The following is a 22,300-nucleotide window of genomic DNA, read 5'->3' as shown; positions in this document are numbered from 1 at the left end:
GGTGAATCTAGTAGGCGCATTGTTCGAGGGTCCATGGTTGCATCTTCATTCGTTTGCTTCTTCAAGTTATTGAGCTCACCATGAGTTACAGAAAGGGTGTTAAGGTGTAGCATCGAGAGGGCTTCCATGTGGGTGTGATAGAGTAGGCTTGGTTAGGCTAGATGAGGCAGGTGTTTAAGCTAAGTTGGGTGCCCAAACAAGGGCGAGTCAACAGACCTACTTGGTCAAGTCAACCAAACCCTAATCCGACCCAATTAAAGGTCAGGTCAACGGCCCTGACTGGTCGACGATCCATTGACCAACCAACCAAGCCTATAAAGGCTCTCCCGTTTCTCCACTTCTTGTGTCTCACACTTTGGCTTTCTCCTTGGAGCATTCTCTCACTTTGTCCAGCCCCCTTGTCTGTGGATTGTACCCTGGATTATACAGTTTAAATCTCTCTCTCTCTCTCTCTCTCTCTCTCTCTCTCTCTCTCTCTTCTGCACATGCACAACACTCACACATTCACATATCTACCTTATCAACAATAGAAAGCTAGATGGAACTTAGAATACAGCTGAGTTCCTTTAAAGTGAGTAAATGGTCAACAGCATTGATCTCTTTTGACATGAGTCATCTGGCCAATCAAACCATAAGACTGAAGAGGTCCGAGAAAAGCATATCCCGAAGTTAGGATAAACTGTTGAACATTCTCCTTCCTGAACACTGACAATTTAATTTCCTAAAACTAATACGAACCACTCCTGCCTGAAGACTGACAATTTAGTTTCCTTTGAAAAAAAACCAAAAAAGTTGAACAAAAACATGGATTGCAACAGCAAAACATTGCATCTCTAAGCAAAGAGAGTGGCATGAAGATTAGTTCATTCAATACACTTGGATTGCTTGCATTACCAGCAATGAAACTGACAAACTGTAAAAATTTCAGGGCGCCAAACAGAAAAGTGGTGGGCACTTGAGCATTGAGAAGCGGTGGATAAACAAATAGTTTATCTGCATGTCCACACAAAGTGAGGGGCATCAGGACGCTGCCCTGCAACTGTTCGATATACATAAAGTTTGCCTGCCCGAAAGTTCCTGACATCTTCATCTTCATCGTCCTTCATCCCAACATCTTCATCTTCATCGTCCTTCATGATTTCCACATTTAAAGATGGCATGGATTTGGCCAGCGAGAGCGCACCTCTGACGGTAACGCGACATGAGGACATCCAAAGTGACCTCATAGACTCATACTTCTGTATGTCAAAGAGAAGAGCCTGATCCCCAAAAGGGCTGTCTCGAATCTCCAACTTCCGAATTTTGGGGCACCCTTCCAAGATCTTCTGCATACCAAAATCACTCTTCCCAGCAAAAGCCAATGAAAGCATCTCTAACTGCTTGGCATACATGCCAATGTAGCAGAAGACTTTGTCTGTAAGCAAACCAGAAAGAGAGAAACGTTTCAGATTGTTGCAGCACTTGACAATTGCTCCAAAACCTTCATCTAAAGGTTCCTTAGTCACATGGTCTGGCACCAGGGGATCTAAGATACAAAGTCGGAAACATATCAGCTGTGAACAATTCCTTGCCACAGTCTGGAGGCCCTCATTTGTCATTCGCTTACAAAAGTATAGAACAGATGTCAGATTTGTACACCCCCCTGAGATTGAAACTATGCCCTCCTCTGAAACAGAGGCTTGCCCCTGCCCATGCATATCACTTGGAAACACTCGCAACTCTTGAAGATCCTTGCACGTTGAAGCTACTGCTTGAAGTCCCCTGTCTTCTACAGAATCCAACACCTGAACAGATGCCAAACATGTCAGCTCTGGGCTCTAAACCGACCAACAGAAACAACCACTCCCAATCAGAGGATATAAAACTTGTGTTCTCAACTTCATGTGCAGAGCCATGTGCATGGGTGTGAAAGTTGACATTGTGCTTTTGATGAGTTGACTGCCTATTTTAGCTTGAGATTGCACGCGCGCGCACGCGCACACACACACACACACATATATATGCGCGATCTAGGGAATGCAGCTTACAACTTAAAATCTCTGGGAGCTTCCTGGAATACCGTTTCCTAGAGGAATTCTAGATCACAATGCTTCAAAAAATCCAAGATTGCATGAGCATATCTAAGGTGCACTTGATGAAGCATGTCAAAAATAATGATTTTAAAAAATATTTCTTGAAAAGAAAGTATTGGTCTTCCTCAAGGAGACATGTTCATAAAGAGAGCATTCTCAAAAATAATGATTTTTAAAAACATTTCTCGAAAACAAAGTATTAGTCCACCTTAAGGTGAGATCATTCTTTATGTGTGGGAAGTTATGAAATGTGAATTTGAGTGACTGCTCTCTCTTTTTTTAGCAAAAAGATTTGAGACTTGACATACCCAAAGCCGTTGTAACTTGTGGCAGTTGCTGATCAGCTTTACCATGTCGGTCCTTTGGATAGAACTTGCATAGCTCAAGTTGAGGGAAGTGAGATTGCTACAAATACGATAAAGAGATGGCAAACATATGGGAGCAACCTCCCAAAATCCAGACAAGCTTCGCAACTCCTTGCAATTCAAAATGGCCCTCTCAAAAGTTCTAATTGGTAAACCTTCCGCTGCAAAAAAGGAACCTGTGCCAAGGTCGATAAGCTGTGGAGCTCTTACTAAAAGACGTTCAAGCTGCTGAAATGATACTGCATTATTTAGCTTGAGGCTCTTGAGAAAACTGCATCGTGCAACCAGTCTTTCAAGGGCCTCAAAGTTTACTTGACTTGAGGTACATGCAAAGTTGAGGGAAACTAGGGATGTTAAGGAATCAGGAAAGCAGCTAAGCCAATGCCCTCCAGTATCAACAACATCACACTCTTGCAGCTCCAAATCTTGCAAGTGCCTGTATGCAAATAACACACCATTAGTCTTCACTTAAATGAAGGAATATCTGGTACGTCGTCTACATATTCAAGGAGGGACCAAAGACATTCACAGCCTGCTTCCATTCTATTGAAAGCGTAAAAACATACTTTTCCCCTTAACAATTTACTAAGGCCAGTATTCCATAATCATCAGCAAGTCATTTAACAGTCTCTCACACTTTGCACACATTCACAGGCACCGAGCTATACATGGAAAGATTAGCAAGTGCAGATACACATCCAATGGACATTAGTACCCCACCACCAACCATATGCCAACAGAATGGCCTTCTATTGAGTGCATTTCCTCAACCTGTGAGATAGATGAGCACGCACAAATGAGATGCCCTAGATACTACAACATTCGAGGAAAATCCAGTTGTCTGTTCACCCATAGATTATTACACAACATTTGAGGCAAATTCCACCATCTGTGCACGCACGCATGTGTGTGCTCGCACACGGGACATTTGAGGCAAATTCCATTATATGTTCATCCCATTGATATATATAGGAGTTCGGTTATCCACTATCCAAATTAACAATGCATTACACTTTTTCTTCACAAGGTCATTGGCCCAGACTTATAAGGCCATGGTGCTAGACAGCTTAAGATCATATTCTTCCCAAAAGTGAAGCCTATATTGCTGACCGAGGCCAAGCCCGATTGAGCCCCTGGACACACATGGAGTGTACTCCTACTTATTTCGACATTAGAATCTTAGAGTTGTGGAGGTCCTCTCCTCATAGGTCTCTTTGGCCTTGTACAAACACTAAGGAACCCACACACCATCTCAACAAATGTTCAAATGCAACAACAATAATATCAAGCAATTCAACCATATCATGATTAGATAGAGTGGTGTGTTTTATGGATGGATAATGGATCCTTGTGCTAAAACCAGACGGATGGTGAAAGACAGCTATCACCACTCTTAAACGACGGGATTTATACTCTCAAAAGCTCTCCCTCACTCCCTGTCTCTGAAGATGCACTAGGGCCCAGGACAAATCGTCGGGCTGGACCCCCCCCAAGGTCTTTATTCATCCAAGAAAATCTGTTACACAAGTTCAGCGTAGAGCTATCTCGTAAATCTCCACATTACAAAACGTGAATAATCCATTTTCTTACAAGAGCTTCAAGCTCCATTCAAATTGGCAACATGCCACTTGTCTAAAATCTAGACTAAATCCTGGAGTCTTCAAAGCTCTCGGTCACACGAACCGCCTCCTAGATGCTTGTCAGGCTCCCATTACGCTTAGGAAAAATAATCCTTCCTAGTACCTGCAACAATTAATTAAAGCGCACCACCATGGTAGCCATTGATTGTTAGCGCTTTGCATGCAAATAACACACTGTGGACTAATCCTAGTCACGGTGGGCGTCCCCACTGAACACGTGCACATCTAAACAAATATATATACAAATAAATAAATATATATTCTCTGGTTGACCGGAGTCAACACTCTTGATTATAATTAAAGAGCTTTGACCAAAGGTCAAGGCGCCTTAATTATAGCCAAGTCTCTCCAACCGAAGTTGGCACATCTTGGTTAACCGGGGTTAACCCTCTTGCCGCGTGCCAAGTCTTGTTGACCGAGGTCAACACTTTCTGACCGCAGTCAGGTTTACTTGACTACCGTAGTCAATCCTTTGACCATTAAAATAACTCTTTAACCATAATTAACACATATAAAACTCTTTAATTATGATCAAATAAATGGTCAACTGTACTTTGACTTAGGATATTTACATTGTGGTGACATCCCCTCGGCTTCTATTCAGTTGACCTCAACTGAAAAGCTTCCTTGTAAACATCCAAAAGTTGTGGATGATCGGATAGCATGTCTTCGTCCATCCACTTGGCATCTAATGCTGTATAATTCTTGAATTTTACAAGATACCTGTAAAACTCCTTACCCTGAGCGCCTTTACGTACAATATAGTACACAATTTGCTCTGGCTGAAGGACTTCCTCCAGCTCATCCACTTCTGGTGGATCTTCTGATACTGGTTCTGTAGGCTCTGGTTCTTGAAATTTCTTTAGAAGACTCACATGGAATGCATTGTGAATCCTCCAATGCTCTGGCAATGCTAATCTGTATGCAACCTCATTTATTCTTTCTGTAACCCTGAAAGGGCCATAGTATCTGGGAGATAACTTTGCATACACTTTCTGTTTGCCTTTAAACTTGCGGAGCCTAGCTTTTTCAAACCTCAAAAGTACCTAGTCCCCTTCCTTGAGATCTAACTGTCTCCTATGCTTATCTGCAGCTCTTTTATGTTTCTCTTGAGACCTTTCAATTGCTGTCCGGACTTGGCTGTAAGCTGTCTGGAGGTCTCTGACAAACTGATCAGCTGCAAATATTTCATCTTTAGTCCTCAATATAGGTGGTAAAATCACCTTCCCATATATGACTTCAAAAGGGGCTTTCCCTGTAGAGCTATGTATTGTATTATTGTAAGCAAACTCTACTAACGACAGGTACTTTTCCCAGTCTGAACTTTGGTCACCCACGTAGCATTTCAGCATATCCAAAATGGTAGAATTTGCTACTTCACTTTAACCATCTGTCTGGGGATGGAAAGAAGAAGAAAAATTCAGATTTGTCCCCATGTTATCAAATAAAGCTCTCCAGAATAGACTGGTCATTCTGAGATCTCGATCACTAACAATGGACTTAGGCATACCATGATGTTTAAAAATTTGTGCCATGAACAGCTTAGCCATATGATCTGGCTTTATGGTTTTGCGAACCGGAATGAAATGAGCTTGCTTGCTGAATCTATCAATGAGAGTCCAAATCCCATCATTTCCTGACTTTGATCTCGGCAAATCAAAAATAAAGTCCATTGTAATACTTTCCCATGGTGCCTGAGGCACGGGAAGAGGCATAAGTAGGCCAGGTGCCTTCCGTCTATCATACTTCATTTTCTGACACGTAAGGCATTCAGTAACAAACTGATGTATATCTTTCCGCATTCCTGGCCAAAAGAAATACCTCTCTAGTGCTAGAGTTGTTGATGTAATTCCTCTATGTCCAGCATAGGGAGGTGCATGGCATTCCCCCAATATCTTTTTCCTCATCTCCTGGGTGATGCATAGGCAATCATCTTTCATTAAATACCCATCTTTCAGGGAATAGTGACTGGTGGATTGCCCCTCTTGCATTTGCTGTAAAATTTCACCAAAATCAGAATCATGAGCATATTGTTCCCTCATGCCTTCCAGGTCCTGATGATAAGCAATAGTTACATTATTGACCTGGGGTCTTCGGGACAAGGCATCCGCCACTCTGTTCCGAATTCCTTTTGTCTATCATACTTCATTTTCTAACACGCAAGGCATTCAGTAACAAACTGATGTATATCTTTCCGCATTCCTAGCCAAAAGAAATACCTCTCTAGTGCTAGAGTTGTTGCTGTAATTCCTCTATGTCCAGCATAGGGAGGTGCATGGCATTCCCCCAATATCTTTTTCCTCATCTCCTGGGTGATGCATAGGCAATCATCTTTCATTAAATACCCATCTTTCAGGGAATAGTGACTGGTGGATTGCCCCTCTTGCATTTGCTGTAAAATTTCACCAAAATCAGAATCATGAGCATATTGTTCCCTCATGCCTTCCAGGTCCTGATGATAAGCAATAGTTACATTATTGACCTGGGGTCTTCGGGACAAGGCATCTGCCACTCTGCTCCGAATTCCTGGAGTATGGACAATCTGAAAAATTATACATTGACAGCATGTTTGCCCATTTCATATGCTTCTCGGAAAGCTTGGTCTAAGTCAAAAAGTATCTCAGACTTTGGTGATCTGTTTTGACAGTAAAATCTGCACCCAAAAGATAGTGTTTCCATGTATGGATGGCATGAATTACAGCCAATAACTCTTTCTCATAGATTCCTAAATATCTTTCCGCATCCCGAAGTCGCCTGCTTTCATAGGCTACTACATGACCATTCTAATGCAATGCAGCCCCAACACATTCTCCACAAGCATCGCAATCCACATCAAAAGACTGATAAAGATCCGGGACTACCAGAATAGGCTCTGTAGTCAACTTCTCCTTGAGTGTATTGAATGCTTTCTTCTGTGATAATCCCCATGTGAAGGCTGCATTTTTCTTAGTGAGGTCATATAATGGAGCTGCGATATCAGCAAAATGTCTGATAAACCTTCTGTAGTAAGAACACAGGCCTAAGAAGCTTCGAACTTCATGCGCAGTTTTCAGCTCTGGCCATTCGTGAATGGCACGGATCTTCGTTGGATCCATTTGTATCCCATTCTTGGATATTATATGCCCCAGATAGTGGATTTCTTCCAAGAAGAACTCACTTTTCTTGCTATTTGCATAGAGCTGATGATTTCTCAGCTCTTGAAACACTATAGCAAGATGTTCTCTGTGGTCTTCCTCTATCTTAGGAAAAACTAAGATATCATCAAAGAAAGTACCCGTAAAATGCCTGTACTTCCGAAAGATGCGATCCATCATTCTATTGAATGTGGCTGGAGCATTTGTCAACCCAAAAGGCATCACTAAGTATTCATACAACCCGAATGTAGTGCGGAATGCTGTCTTGTGCACATCCTGAGGATGTATCCTCACTTGGTGGTAGCCACTCTTTAAGTCTATCCTGCTGAAAACTGAAGCTCTATTTAACTGATCGAGGACATCATCAATACGCGGAATAGGGAATCTATTCTTGATGGTCATTTTGTTCAGTGCGCGATAATCGACGCACATACGGAATGAACCATCTTTCTTCTGTACTAACAGTACAGGGGAACAAAAAGGAGACGAGCTGGGCTGAATCAACCCTTTGGACAGCAAGTCCTGTACCTGAGCCATAATCTCCTCTCTCTGAGTCGCACTGACTCTATAAGGGGGTCTGTTTGGTGGCTCACTACCAGGCATTAACTCTATCTGATGATCTTCTGGTCTCTTTGGGCGTAACTCCCCTGGCAAAACATCAGAAAAGCAATCTTTAAAGTTTACAAGAAACTGAAACTTGTCTTTGTCTGCATCATTCATTTCAACATGCATATCATTCTCTTTTTCTTTTACAAAAACCATGTACGCAGAAATTGCAGACTTTATTGCTTTACTGCATGAAACATCAGATACAATGGGGATAGTGTCCCCTTTATTCCTGGCAATTAAACGCTGATTTTTCCCCCTATGAACAAACTCCAGCACTCTTTCAGGAAGAGTCAACTTCACTGCCTTGCGGTGAAACCAAGGCATCCCCAAAACTACATCATAATGTTTCAGTGGAGAAATGAAGAAGTCTTCCTGATCCACATAACTCTGAACATGAAGATGGAGCTTCCCTATCAAGGGAGTAACTGGCACATGATTCCCACAAAACATTTGATCGGCATCCAAAGCCCTGCCTAACTCTTCCGTCTTTATTCCCAGCCTCAGGGCTAGATCCTCTTATATGAAATTATCAATAGCCCCTGGATCAAATAAAATTAGCGCTTACTGGTCTCTAACTTTGCCCCATGATAGCAGCAATTCTCGTTCTTCTGGGTTCAAAGCATGACCCAGTATATCAAGAATTCCCCCCGCCATTGGCTTTTGCGGTCCTCGTGGCTTCTCTACCTCTTTTCCCTTCGATGTTGAAGGCTTTTCTGGGCACTGGGCAGCCACATGCCCCTCTTTACCGCACCTGAAACATTTCCCATCTCTACGGAATTCCGCTATCTGTTCAGGGGTGAATAGAGATTTGCCCTTATAAGTCTTTGAAAACTGAGTACCCCTCGGCTTCTGAGGCTGAAACCCTTTCTTTTCAGCCTTGGGGTATTCTTTCTTTTCTGATTTTGGAAAATCAGTTTTCTTTTTATCAGCACGTCCTACATGCAAGGATGGCACTGTAGATGGATCTTGTAGCGGCACAAGACTCGCTACTGAAGCTGAATGCATAAGATCTTGAATATTCTTTGCCCCCAAAGCATTCACTACTGCCTGAATTCTTGGAGTGAGACCTGCTCTGTACTTCCTCATTTGGGTGCCTTTGGAGATCTTTTCGAAAGGTGCAACCTGCAAATAAGCATCCCAAAACTTTTGGTTGTACCCATCCACTGTATCTCCTGCATCCATGTGCAAGCTGTCCCAGTCTTGAAGAACATGGTCTCTAAACTGTTTAGGCATAAACTGTTGGTAGAAGGCTTTCTTGAAGCCCTTCCACTTCCTTGGGGCTGACCCATCTGTGGTCTGTGCACTCCACCATGCACTAGCCGTTGCTGTCAAGTGTAAACTGACCATTCTTAACTTGGAGGATTCTGAAATTTTTTCTGTACCGAATGCAGCATCAAATTGTCTGATAAACTGCAATGCTTTGTCTGTATGACCATACTGTCCATTGTAGGTCATAAACTTGACAGATTTTCCTCCCTCTTTAAATTCCTTGGTCTCTTTGGAAGACTTTCTGTTCCTAGACTTCTTGTGTTTCCTTCTTTTCCTAGATGGTTTATCTGATAAGGAAGAAGAAGACACAGAAGTCAAACTCGAGGTAGACGGTGATGGACTAGGAGATCGGTGATGATGCCTCGATCTCTTTTTACTATGGGACCGTCTCCTATGAGATCTATGAGATCTCTCTCTCTCAGGCTGTACACGAGACTGTGCCTCTGGCATTGGCACGTCATATACTGGATTAGGCATAGCTTCTGCTGGAAACAAATGCTGAGCCCTCGGATCCCTTTTGAGATTTTCCAGCTCTTGTATGCGAGTGCGTACCATCTGTTCAAATTCTTGTTGAGTTTGCGGCACATTTCTCTGTCCTGGATGTACATCCCTATCTTGTGAATCCCACTGGATAGGTGATTGATCCATATTCTGAGATCTGCAGATTTCTCACACCGTGCAGGTAATTGATGCACACTACCTTTGCTTTTCCAACAGAAAAAGTACCTCAACAAGAGGTGTTTTGCATTCACAATCTATGCCAGTACTGGCTGTCAGTTCAAGGTATATACCCACACAGTTGCCAAAGCATCAACAACTATATTGCCCTATTCTGGCTGCTGCAGATGGCTTCAAAAGGCATCTGTTTTTCCCTCTTTTTACTGCTCAAAGGCATGCATACTCTTTTTCTGCAAATCTCTGATTCCTCTGTTTTTCTGCTGTTTTCTAACAGTAGAGATCTACTTTCTCTGTTTTCTCTGCTTTCTCTGTTTTTCTGCTGCTTTTCTGACAGTAAAAGTCTGACAAGCAGGTGAAAATTGCTAGCAGAAACAGTCTCTGCAACTGTTCTTTCTTTTTTCTTTGTTGAAAAGAACAGTAACCAGATAGAGTAACTGGCTAGTTACTCTAACCAGACTGACTGGTTCTGGTCTGGTTAGTTTGCAACTGGGCCAACTGGACTGGTCACAGTCTGGTTGCAGTGACCAGACTGGTCTGGTTGGGTCAACTAACTGGACCTCTAACCAGTCCACTACCAAGGTTGAGTTAGATTAACCCCTGGTTAGCCATGTCAGCATCCATGTCACCTGTCAGAATGCCAGGTCATCTCACACGTGCATGCCACGTCACCAATTGCGCTGTCTGCCATGTGTACTGCCACGTCAGCTGCTGAGCTGTCTGCCACGTGTCAGTGCCACATCATCAATTCCACCGCTCCATCCGCCACGTCAGCGCCTGCACGTGCAGACGCCACGTCACCTGTGTGCCACGTGTCTGCCTAGGTGGCACCCTGGCCACGTCAGCAACAGCCAAAGGTTTCAAACCTGGCTATGCAGTGGTCGTCGCGCGTCGCGCCTTCTGGAGATTCTGTAACGGGACCTTGTACGTGCGCCTAACCATCAGGCCTCCGCCTTCGATTTCTTCAAGCAACGAACGATGAAAACGCCCGTTCGGTGCAGGCATCTCTCAAGCATAGCTTTGAGCGTCAAAATCACTGGTCCTTCGTTATCTCCCGCGAACCTGGCTGGCCTTACATGAGCACAGCTTACGCATCCTTTCCCGAGGCAATAGGTAGCAGCTGGCTTCGCTTCTCCTACACCTACGCTAATTAAGCGCACGGGAGTCCTACTACCGCAACCACAATCTCCTGATTGGAATTCATACCCGCTGATGATCTCCCGTAAGATTTCATGAATCCCGTCAATAGCCGAACTAAGGAAATCATTACTGATCACTTTGCGCCACAAATTTGCTCTCTTACGCTGGACTTCAGCCCTTACTTCATCCAACGACCCAGATTACCAAGCTCTTCCCTGGCGGGATCGTCACAGCCTGAAAAAACTATGAACCTTTGCTCTGATACCAATAAAACCAGACGGATGGTGAAAGACAGCTATCACCACTCTTAAACGACGGGATTTATACTCTCAAAAGCTCTCCCTCACTCCCTCTCTCTGAAGATGCACTAGGGCCCAGGACAAATCGTCGGGCTGGACCCCCCCGAAGGTCTTTATTCATCCAAGAAAATCTGTTACAGAAGTTCAGCGTAGAGCTATCTCGTAAATCTCCACATTACAAAACGTGAATAATCCCTTTTCTTACAAGAACTTCAAGCTCCATTCAAATTGGCAACATGCCACTTGTCTAAAATCTAGACTAAATCCTATTACATGCCACTAAGGGCCATTCTGGAGTCTTCAAAGCTCTCGGTCACACGAACCGCCTCCTAAATGCTTGTCAGGCTCCCATTACGCTTAGGAAAAATAATCCTTCCTAGTACCTGCAACAATTAATTAAAGCGCACCACCATGGTAGCCATTAATTGTTAGCGCTTTGCATGCAAATAACACACTGTGGACTAATCCTAGTCACGGTGGGCGTCCCCACTGAACACATGTGCACATCTAAACAAATATATATACAAATAAATAAATATATATTCTCTAGTTGACCGGAGTCAACACTCTTGATTATAATTAAAGAGCTTTGACCAAAGGTCAAGGCGCCTTAATTATAGCCAAGTCTCTCCAACCGAAGTTGGCACATCTTGGTTAACCGAGGTTAACCCTCTTGCCGCGTGCTAAGTCTTGTTGACCGAGGTCAATACTCTCTGACCGCAGTCAGGTTTACTTGACTACCGTAGTCAATCCTTTGACCATTAAAATAACTCTTTGACCATAACTAACACATATAAAACTCTTTAATTATGATCAAATAAATGGTCAACTGTACTTTGACTTAGGATATTTACATTGTGGTGACATGTGCCACCCAAGGCAAGCTTTTGGATCTAAAGATTTTGCATCCACTTACATATGGAATAAAAGTACAAGGAAGCAATCACCCCTATAATTAAACAATGGTCCATCTTTGGCTCTACAAAAATTGACAAAAGCAATGGGGTTAAGAGCGATACAATGAGTCTTGATCACAACTTTGGCATGGGTAGTCTGACTACAAGCAAACAAAGCAATAATAAGTAGGACAATAGCAAGAAAGCTGCAATGAGGGAACAAGCTTTGGTGACTTCTATTAGGCTTTTCTATTGCCTCATAGGGTTGGGCAATCAAAGCAATACACATGTCACATCATGAAAATATCCTAAGTCAAAGTACAGTTGACCATTTATTTGATCATAATTAAAGAGTTTTCATATGTATTAATTATGGTCAAAGAGTTCTTTTAATGGTCAGAGAAATGACTACGGTCAAAGATACTTGACTCTGGTCAAGTAAGCTTGACTTCGGTTAGGAAGACTTGGTTTATTACCAAGAGGGTTAACTACGGTTAACCAGAGAACTACAGAGCTGACTACGGTTAGAGAGTGTTGACTTCTGTCAACGAAACTTGGCATGCGCCAAGAGAGTTAACTACGGTTAACCAAGATGTGCCAACTTCGGTTGGAGAGTTGTGCCAACTTCGGTTGGAGAGGCTTGACTATAATTAAGGCACCTCAACCCTTGGTCAAAGCCCCTTAATTATGATCAAGAGCGTTGACTTCGGTCAACAAGAGAATAAATATATATTTTTTATATTTGTTATGTGTGCACATGTGCTCAGTTGGGATGCCCACCGTGACTAGAATTAATCCATAGTGTGTTATTTGCATGCAAAGCGCTAACAATTAATGGGTGCCATGGTGGTGCGCTTTAATTAGTTGTTGCAAGTACTAGGAAGAGTTATTTTCGTAAGCGCTACGGGAGCCTACCAAGAGTCTAGGAGGCGGTTCGCGTGACCAAGTGCTTTGAAGACTCCAAAGTTGCCCTTAGTGGCATGTAATTAGGAAAGTAAAGTAGAAATTGACAAGTGGCTTGTTGCCAAGAAGGGGAGCTTGAGAGCTCATGTGATTGAAATTCACATTTGAATTTTGTATATACAGCTTCTACGCTGAACTCATGAACAGCTCCCACGCTGAACTATGTACTTGATTTCTCTCTGATGAATAAAATCCTTCGGGGGGTCCAGCCCAACTGTTGTCCTGGGCCCTAGTGTCTCTATTGAGAGAGGGAGAGTAAATGAGAGTAGCTTTGAAATGAGAGTAGCTTTGCTGTATTTCATGAGTAAGATTTCATTGGTATCAGAGCCTAGGCTCATAGCCTTTTAAGGCTGTGACGATTCTAGCCAAGGAGAGGAATTAATTGGTAGGCCTGGGATCTCCAACGCAACAACGAAAGAATGCCTGACAGAGAATAGGCTTAGAGGGAAGGTCGTCATCGACGAGATGCTAACGGATGAGCGACCAAATGTCTAATGGAAAAGGTCACAGACGGGCGTGCACGGGTGGAGGTTTGCATCGCCAAATTGATGCTCAAAGCTATGTTTGAGAGGCGCCTGTGCTGAACGGGTGTTTTCGTCCTTCGTTGCTGAAAGAAATGAAAGGCTTCATAGGATATTTGCGTAGAAGAGTAATTCCACGGAGGACATAGTTGGTGATTTCCTTGCTAATAGGCGCCTTCTTGTGCGTTAAAGCTTTCACGTTGGTGCTTGCTTGAAGTGCGAACGCAAGTACAGTCCGTGAGGCAATGCAAGAAATGTATAGACGCTCTTGAGGCGGTTTCGCTGCTAAGAACTATCAGAAATGGTCGGGCTGACAGAGACAGATTTCACTGGTAGCGTAAGGCCATCGGATGGAAGCGTTATACCAAGGGTTGGATTGGCGATGCTGATAATACTCTGACTCAGATCTATATGTTAGATACGAAGACTCAGCCAGAATTCAAACGCGAAGGGATTCCGTCTCGTGAGCAGACAATTTCGTCCGTCATCTGATTTATCTCTAAGGTTGAAATCTTCACGAAGGCGCGGGCGACAGATACACTGACACATGGCGCTTATATGTGGCCTTGATGTGGCACACGCTTGACGTTGTGAAGGTTTAGGGAGGTGAGCAGCAGACAGGTGACGTGGCAGGTATGCACAGAGCTGACGTGGCGCTCACACGTGGCACACAGGTGACGTACCGCACACATGGCAGAGGTCTTGACAAGTCCAGTTGACATGGCAGACACGTGTGGATGCTGACGTGGCAGTGGGAGCACATGCTGACATGGCAGACAGTTGAGGTGGACACATTTGCTGATGTGGCAGACCATGAGTTCATCTAACCTAACCTTGGTTAGTGAACTGGTTAGAGGTCTAGTTGGCTTGACTCAACTAGACTAGTCTCGTCACTGTAACCAGACTATGCCTAGTTCAACTCAGTCGGTGGCCTAGTTACAGACCAACTAGTCTGTCAATCTAACCAGACCATAACAGGATTGATCTGGTTAGAATAACCAGCCGGTTACCCATCCAGTTACTGTCCCCAAAAAAAAAAAGTTGCAGAGACTGTTTCTACTAGCAGTTTTCACCTATCTGAGAAAGTATTTACTGTCAGAAAAAGCAGAAAACAGAGAAAAAATCAGAGATTTGCAGAAAAAGAGTATGCATGCCTTTAAGCAGTGAAAAGAGGGAAAAACAGATACTTTTTGAAGTCATTTGCAGTGCCAGAAAAGGGGCATACCGAAGAGCCGGAAGTGTATTTTCTTGGGCTACAGTGAAGAGGCGAAGGATTACCATCTCTATAACCCTATTACCAAGGAGTTGGGCAGGGCTTTGGATGCTGATCACATGTTCTGTGGAAACCCTGTGCCAGTCACTCCCTTGATAGGGAAGCTCCGTCTTCATGTACAGAGTTATGTGGATCAAGAAGACGACTTCATTTCTCCACTGAAACATCATGATGTAGTCTTAGGTATGCCTTGGTTTAACCACAAGGCAGTGAAGTTGACCCTTCCTGAAAGAGTGCTGGAGTTTGTACATAGGGGCAAAGTATATTGTGTGGTTGCTAGGAATAGAGGGGAAACTATTCCCATTGTATCAAACAGTTCTGTTGGAAAAGTAATAAAGTCTGTAGTTTTAGCTTACATGATTTTTGTAAAAGAGAGAGATGTGGAAATGCATGCTGAAATAAGTGAGGCAAATCAGAATAAATTTCAGTTCCTTGAAATTTTTAAAGATTGCTTTTCTGACGTTTTGCCAGGGGAGCTACCCCCTGAGAGACCTGAACTGAGAAATCTGAGGCTTATGAACTGTCCAAGCCTCATAAGGTGTGATGGTCTTCAATGCCTTTGTAGGACATCTGTTCAAAATGTAATTAGCACACATAATGGCATCCAATCGGCTGATCAGTTTGTGAGAGACCTCCACACAGCTTACAGCCAAGTCCGGACAGCAATTGAAAGGTCTCAAGAGAAGCATAAAAGAGCTGCAGATAAGCATAGGAGACAGCTAGATCTCAAGGAAGGGGATTGGGTACTTTTAAAGTTTGAGAAAGCTAGGCTCCATAAGTTTAAAGGCAAACAGAAAGTGTATGCAAAGTTATCTCCCAAGTACTATGGCCCTTTCAGTTACAGAAAGAATAAATGAGGTTGCATATAGGTTGGCATTGCCAGAGCATTGGAGGATTCACAATGCATTCCATGTGAGTCTTCCAGAGAATAAATATATATTTTTATATTTGTTATGTGTGCACATGTGTTCAGTGGGGATGCCCACCGTGACTAGAATTAATCCACAGTGTGTTATTTTCATTCAATGCGCTAACAATTGATGGGTGCCATGGTGTTGCGCTTTAATTAATTGTGCATGTACTAGGAAGAGTTATTTTCGTAAGTGCTACAAGAGCCTACCAAGAGTCTAGGAGGCGGTTTGCGTGACCAAGTGCTTCGAAGACTCCAGAGTTGCCCTTAGTGGCATGTAATTAGGAAAGTAAAGTAGAAATTGACAAGTGGCTTGTTGCCAAGAAGGGGAGCCTGAGAGCTCATGTAATTGAAATTCACGTTTGAATTTTGTATGTACAGCTTCTACGCTGAACTCATGAACAGCTTCCACGCTGAACTATGTACTTGATTTCTCTCTGATGAATAAAATCCTTCGGGGGGGTCCAGCCCGACTGTTGTCTTGGGCCCTAGTGTCTCTGTTGAGAGAGGGAGAGTAAATGAGAGTAGCTTTGCTGTATTTCACGAGTAAGATTTCACAACCAAAAGCAGCTACACATTGTCAGTGATCAAATGTCAAAGTATGTCACACCAAAGTCCAAGGGTTATCATTACATGCAATAACAAACCATACACTCGAGTGTTTGATGGAAACATTTTCCAAATTTGGAAATGCCACATCAAGAATCTATTTGTCAGTCAAAAGTTTTGGACGTTTGTTGTGGTGATGAATGCAACAAAGCACACCAGTTCTCAAACATTCTTTTCCACTTGCCATAAACATATGTGGCATTACCATAAGCTACAATTTGGTTTCAAAAGACTAACATATAAAACCAAAGGAAAATAAGAACGCAACTAAAAACATAGAAGAGAGAGGAGGAGGAGGGCAAGGTTCGAAGAGAGTTAATATAGGCTATTTATGCAAAAATAGCATAGACTCATTGCGGAGAGCCTATGGAGTATTTGACATGATGAAATGCACATTTTTGAAAAAATATTATTTAGTTAGAGGAGCGACAATTTCAGACATCAAAATGATTTTGCTCTACAATTTATCGTCAAATCTGTCAACATCGTTGCCCCTTACCCTATCTAAGTCTTGTGTGATTACCTTGTTATTTATTTTACACTTTGTGAATGCCTTAGAACATAACTACATTTTGTGGAAAATAATTGAAACTTAAATCAAAACTAGAAGCTAGCCTTTAGTCCTTCGTGCCTTTGACATTATCATGTTGGCATTGTCCAAATCCCTTGGAAAATTTCAGTGGAATCCACTTAAGGAAACTTCTTTTTGACACCAAACTAATGTTGCATTTAGAAGCTATGGAAAATGTGTCTTATATAGCCTATCGTAGTTAAAATAATGCATGCCTTATCAAAATTTATCTAACCAAGTATCTTTACAAGTGTGATTGTCTTGTGTGCCTCTCGTAATAAATGTGGCTATATCTATAACCTGAGAGTGAGTAAAAATGTGACTGTGAGGGAAACAAGGATATGAAGGTGAGCACCGCGATAACCATGACCATGAGTGAGAGTGACTACGTGTGTAGGTGTGCGTATGAGTCAGCTTAAGTATTAATGAGAAACTCATCTTCTAGACTCAAGGAGACAAAACCTAGAGATGCCACGTGCATCATGTAACATCGTACAGTGTGATGCACTACAAGCCCACTTTGAGAGCCTTTCGTCACAACGAAAAGAAAGGTATATAGGATAGGGTGTGCTATGGCAACTTTAGAGAAGGCCATGTCTCACGATAACAGAGCCAAGCATGAGGATTCAAAACCCAGCTCATGAATCACACCCCAAGGATGAGATTCACAAGTTTGCCCCCCCCCCTTTAAATGGAACTCCTCCTCAATCAATTCAGTCCAATCAGTGCCTACTGTTACAGCCCACCTGCTCTATAAAATGGAGGCCTCGCCCTAGATCATTTGGCACATTGACATACCAACAACTTTCAATTTGTCAAAACAAAGAGTAATTAGTGAGGCACTCGAAGGTATTTCAGCCTTGAAGGCCTTCACTTTATCAGTGTCTCAAGAAATAATACATCTCGGACCTAATGTAGTGTCGTGGAACAGGACCCAGGTAGGAAACCATTTGGGTTAGGGTATTATTGAAGACCATGGCGCTCGTCCGCTCTAACTGCATGCAATTCACTTGCGTTTTCACAAGCTTCCACTGCATAGACGAATCGCAACCAATTGAAGGAAGACTCTGACACAGCTCCTACCTCAAACGTTTTCAACACATGTTCAGCGACCATGATCTCTGTTGATTGCCAGACACAAACGGCAGCATTCCCCTCGTTTCAAGAAGATATACTAGGATGGTTATTTTAATGTTGTTCATCCTCTCCTGCTGCCTGATAATTGAGCCCTCTCTCTCTCTCTCTCTCTCTCTCTCTCTCTCTAGGGGAGGGCAGCATAGAGCCAGCTCAATGGCCAGCAAACTGCCGCTTGCACAGTTCTTAACAAATTTCACTAAGAGCAAGACAGAGTCTTTTAAAAAATGAGAACCGTGACAGCGAGAGAGGACCATTAAGTTCCTGGCCATAGTTCATTCCCAATAAAGTTATTTTGCCATCTGAGACCCGTCTTAGCAGCTCAAAACGGGTTCGTAATAGACTTCACTGAGAGCAAAATAGGAAACTTTAGTGAGACCCGTCACTGTGTAACCGATCCGTCTTAGTAGCAGACACTTATTCAAAACATGGGTAGTTGACCCTGCTCAGTGTTTGCTCTGAGAGAGAGAGAAATAGGAGTCCTTTGGACCCCCAAAAGAATCAAATAACTGTGTTCATAAAGAGCAGTCCCTCACTCTCCGATCACAGAGACAATTCAGAAATCTTCCTGAATAAGAAACCAATTCTTCGCCAACTGGAAATAGCACGCATCAATGTATCGTAAACTAGGATAAACAAGGTGATTTCATTTCAGTACCTAAAAGCGCAGGGCCTGTCTCGGTTACAAGTTAAGACTTTTACATCAAAGGATGATTTCTTCGTCGGGAAAACTGAAGCAACAGCAGACCATTGAATGTAGAAAGATCGAGTCGAAAATACCTGCAACTGGCCGCTATGGGGGCCAAGCCAGCGGTGCTAAATCCGTCGCAGCTTGTAAGTACCAGAGTACGAAAATTTGGAAATGAACGAGCAAGTAAGGCCAAACAATCGTCTGACACAGTCATCCGTTTTAACCGCAGCTCTTCAAACCATGGATAAGCTTCGGCCAACGCAGCGATCCACGGATCAGCATATGCTCCCCAGAAGGGTGGAACGAGGCCAAAGTCGGCAAATCTCGGCTTCCCCTTTATTGTGAGGGACTTGAGGTTCTTGAATCGGCGAGTGAGAAACGCAGGCGACACAGAGTAGCAGTTGCCAATAAAAACGCGCTGTCTACTCAACGCTTCCACGCGATTCCACGCTCTGCACACCAAAGAAACAGCATTCCTGTCCTTGTGCGATGTGACGAAACCTAAGACGTGCTCCAAGACCTCCTCTGGAAAGGAAACCATTCTGTGAAGCAGGGGAAGAACCAGCACCCCCAGCGGCCAAAAAACAGTTAACGAGCTTCCAGCGATCGGGAATCCAAACAGACTATCACAGCACGGCCACAAGAACAAACGTTCCAAAGAGGAAGCTTGCAAGGAATGCAACAAGGACGACAACTGAGGCGATTCCTGGCGGCGGGTAAAAGGAGGAGGGAGTGAGGAGCAAAGATCTAGCAGGCAGTGCAACAAGAAAAAGGGAAGCTGGATGGATAAAGCAAGGTCCAGGCAAAGTAAAATTTGAAGATTGAACAAGTCTCAAGGGACTCATCAGGACTAGGAATCAAGGGACAGGCACGCAGGACTATTGTCCTACCTGGATTCCCCCTCATCCATTTCAATTCACAAGTGTCTTTAACGCTAAGGGCCACACTCGTGAGGTGCGACCTTCACATGAGCAATGGTCTTACCGGGCATTCCGGCAACTCGTGAAATCGACAAGGTGCGACGTTTGCATGAGCAACGGGCATTCAAGCCACTCGTGAAATCAACAAGGTGCTTTCGAAATCCTTGATTGTTATAGACAACGTGACTAGGCAAGCAAAGAGAGAGGGGGAATTGTGGCTCAAAGGTGCACTGCCATCCCTTCATGCTCATCGTGCACACAGGTGCACACATTTGAACCCCACGGAAACAAGCCCTAAGTAGCACTTGTGGTAGTACAACTACTTGTGTTTCTAGGGCCTGTTTTTTGTGCAGCTCGAATGTGTGCATCTAGCTACAGGTGAGCGCATTTATTTGATTCACATGCAAGTTCGTGAATGGGAGGCAGTGCCCTTTAGAGCAGCTTTTAGAGCAGCTGGGTGCAAGACTGAGTACAACAAAATTTGGCCGAGTGCCCAGCCAATTGAGGGCCTTCAGCTTCCCTCTCAGGCCTTTAGTTTGCACCCTCTCTACTTCCAACCCTCAAGTGGCCTAAACGGACAGGGAATGGGCGATGGCCATCAAGCCACCTCATGCCTCTGCTCTCGCATGTGGCCTAAATGGACAGGGAATGGGTGATGGCCATCAAGCCACCTCCTGCCTCCCCTCACAGGGTGGCTAGATGAGCGTTGCATCTAGGCCCCGTGGAAGTAAAAGCAACACAAGAGATAGCAAACCGACGTCGCCATTTGATAATTACCTGGAGGCACACGTCCCTTCGAGTAGCAAAACTATAAGATTTTTGGGAATCAATAAATCGTATGGCAGGGTTCTTGGAATTTTTCAAGTTTGCAGGTCAAAAGTGACATGTTGGTCTGAACGCCTATGAACCTCGATTTTGCTAGGCCCTTCATTAGTGCTCTCAACTAACTTTAAGCTCATGAGAAGTGACTCCAAAGCGGCTAGAAAGATTCATGTCGTGCAATTTTATTTTATTTTAAGACCCCCCTTGTAAAGGAGCACCTGAATAGACTATCCTACCATTCTTACCCTTGCAAAATGATAACCTAAAATGGGCAATCATGCTCTAAACTTCGTGGAAAAAATTAGCCATAACTTTTAAAAATGTGTATTTTGATGCATGTGACTTTACTAAATAGTGGAACAAACGTGGTAAATATCTAAATCATGTCTTCTCATTTGATTTGATATGCTACATGACCCAATTTGGATTTGCCCATCAAAAGATATAGGTTGTCAAATTTTTACAGCTTTTGGTGATCAAAAGGAAAATTCAATGCCATGGTGACCCGATTTTTTGTCCCAAACCCAAATGAGTGCCTAATTTTCTAACATTCACCTTTAAAAAAAGCAATGATGTGGTGCTGCTGCTTTTTTTGGGTGAACTCACACACAAGGACAGGGGTGCATATAGTGCTTGTAGCTAGTTACATCATATGTGAGTAGTGCACATGTGAATATGACCATTGGTCATTGTAATTGGCTCCCATTCGTTAGAGAAGTGTAGGCCAACCTCTCCATACCGTAACCATGGCTCACAAGGTGATTAGCGTTTGCAAGTTGGTAAATGCACATCCTTGCTTGCTACAATTGAGCTAACCACAATAGTGCCAAAGGCTACCTATACTTTGCGTGATTTGATGGTTGCATAGACATCTAACAATGTCAAATTTGTGTACCTCTTGAATCCCTAAGGGCAAGGCTTTTTATTTTTCGCCACTCACACACCTCCGGACACACACACATGATGAGGTGCAATAGGAGGCCCAACCACCTAGGCCTACATTCATAGGCAACAGGAGGCTTTGAGGGAATCAAATGCGAGTAGCAGCTCAGAGGGGAATGCTCAAACAGCTCAAGCTGCCATTGCTCCATAAGTTGAAGTTACTAGAAGTAAATGAGGGAGCGCCCATAAGAATGCCAAACAAAACCAAAATTTGCACCACCATTAGAGTGGTGCAATGCCATAAATTCGCTAGCATTTTTTTGCTTTAAGCTCACTCTCTCATTCTTAACACTCTCACTCTTCACACTCTCACAAGAGGACAACTGAAAGGTAGCCATCAAAGATACAAGCTCCCAAACCTATAGATTAGCTTGGGGGGCAAGACAAGTTTATGTGTAACTAGCATGAACCACAAACAAGTAGAGTTTCTAGAAGTATACAGAAGAGCAAGTGCCCATGGTTTGGATGACATGATCCCTGCTTCTTTTTTGGTTTGCAAGAGATGGACTTTGATTCTCTTTCGCTAGAGGTAGAGCCTCCCTCCCTCTTCTACATGTGTCACCTTCATAAAGCTCGATTGAAAAAACAAAGAGGTAGCACGATCGAAATGAAGGTTTGAAAAAGTTATGAATGGCTAAGAATCTCCATCCTCATGGGCTTCTTTTTTTGGTTTGCAAGAGATGGACTTTGATTCTCTTTAGCTAGAGGTAGATCCTCCCTCCCTTGAAAAAGTTACAAATGGCTAAGGGCCCTTTCCCCTACTACTAGGTGTGGTGGCGGGTTGGGCACCCAGCTATTCAAATGAATCTGTAGAGGCGTCTAGACAATTTTCCATTGTATGCGAA

The 22,300-nt window shown here is 43.4% G+C and overlaps 1 protein-coding gene across 1 annotated transcript; it reads right to left on the bottom strand.

Moving 5' to 3' along the window:
* Positions 1-839: 839 nt before the first annotated feature.
* LOC147895688 (protein AUXIN SIGNALING F-BOX 2-like) lies at positions 840-19,448 on the bottom strand. The gene is made up of 3 exons (XM_087382745.1): positions 18,861-19,448; positions 2,381-2,873; positions 840-1,784 (listed from the first exon to the last, which is right to left on the bottom strand). Exons 1-3 carry the CDS (start codon positions 19,310-19,312, stop codon positions 990-992), a joined length of 1,740 nt encoding a protein of 579 aa, XP_087238871.1. The 5' UTR covers positions 19,313-19,448; the 3' UTR covers positions 840-989.
* Positions 19,449-22,300: the final 2,852 nt, after the last annotated feature.

The sequence above is a fragment of the Dipteris shenzhenensis genome, chromosome 12 (assembly GCF_047967505.1).
Source record: "Dipteris shenzhenensis isolate YYH24624 ecotype China chromosome 12, Dip_SZ_1.0, whole genome shotgun sequence".
NCBI lineage: Eukaryota > Viridiplantae > Streptophyta > Polypodiopsida > Gleicheniales > Dipteridaceae > Dipteris > Dipteris shenzhenensis.
This window is presented reverse-complemented; position numbering and strand designations above follow the sequence as displayed.

What these genes read in the sequence shown, in the direction of transcription:
- LOC147895688 (XM_087382745.1), bottom strand. Translation starts at nt 19,312, where the DNA reads ATGGTTTCCTTTCCAGAGGAGGTCTTGGAGCACGTCTTAGGTTTCGTC. An exon ending in CCCATAGCGGCCAGTTGCAG is followed by an intron (nt 2,874 to 18,860) that starts GTATTTTCGACT and finishes ATTTGCATACAG; the next exon opens with GCACTTGCAAGATTTGGAGC. An exon ending in ACAAGTTACAACGGCTTTGG is followed by an intron (nt 1,785 to 2,380) that starts GTATGTCAAGTC and finishes GCATCTGTTCAG; the next exon opens with GTGTTGGATTCTGTAGAAGA.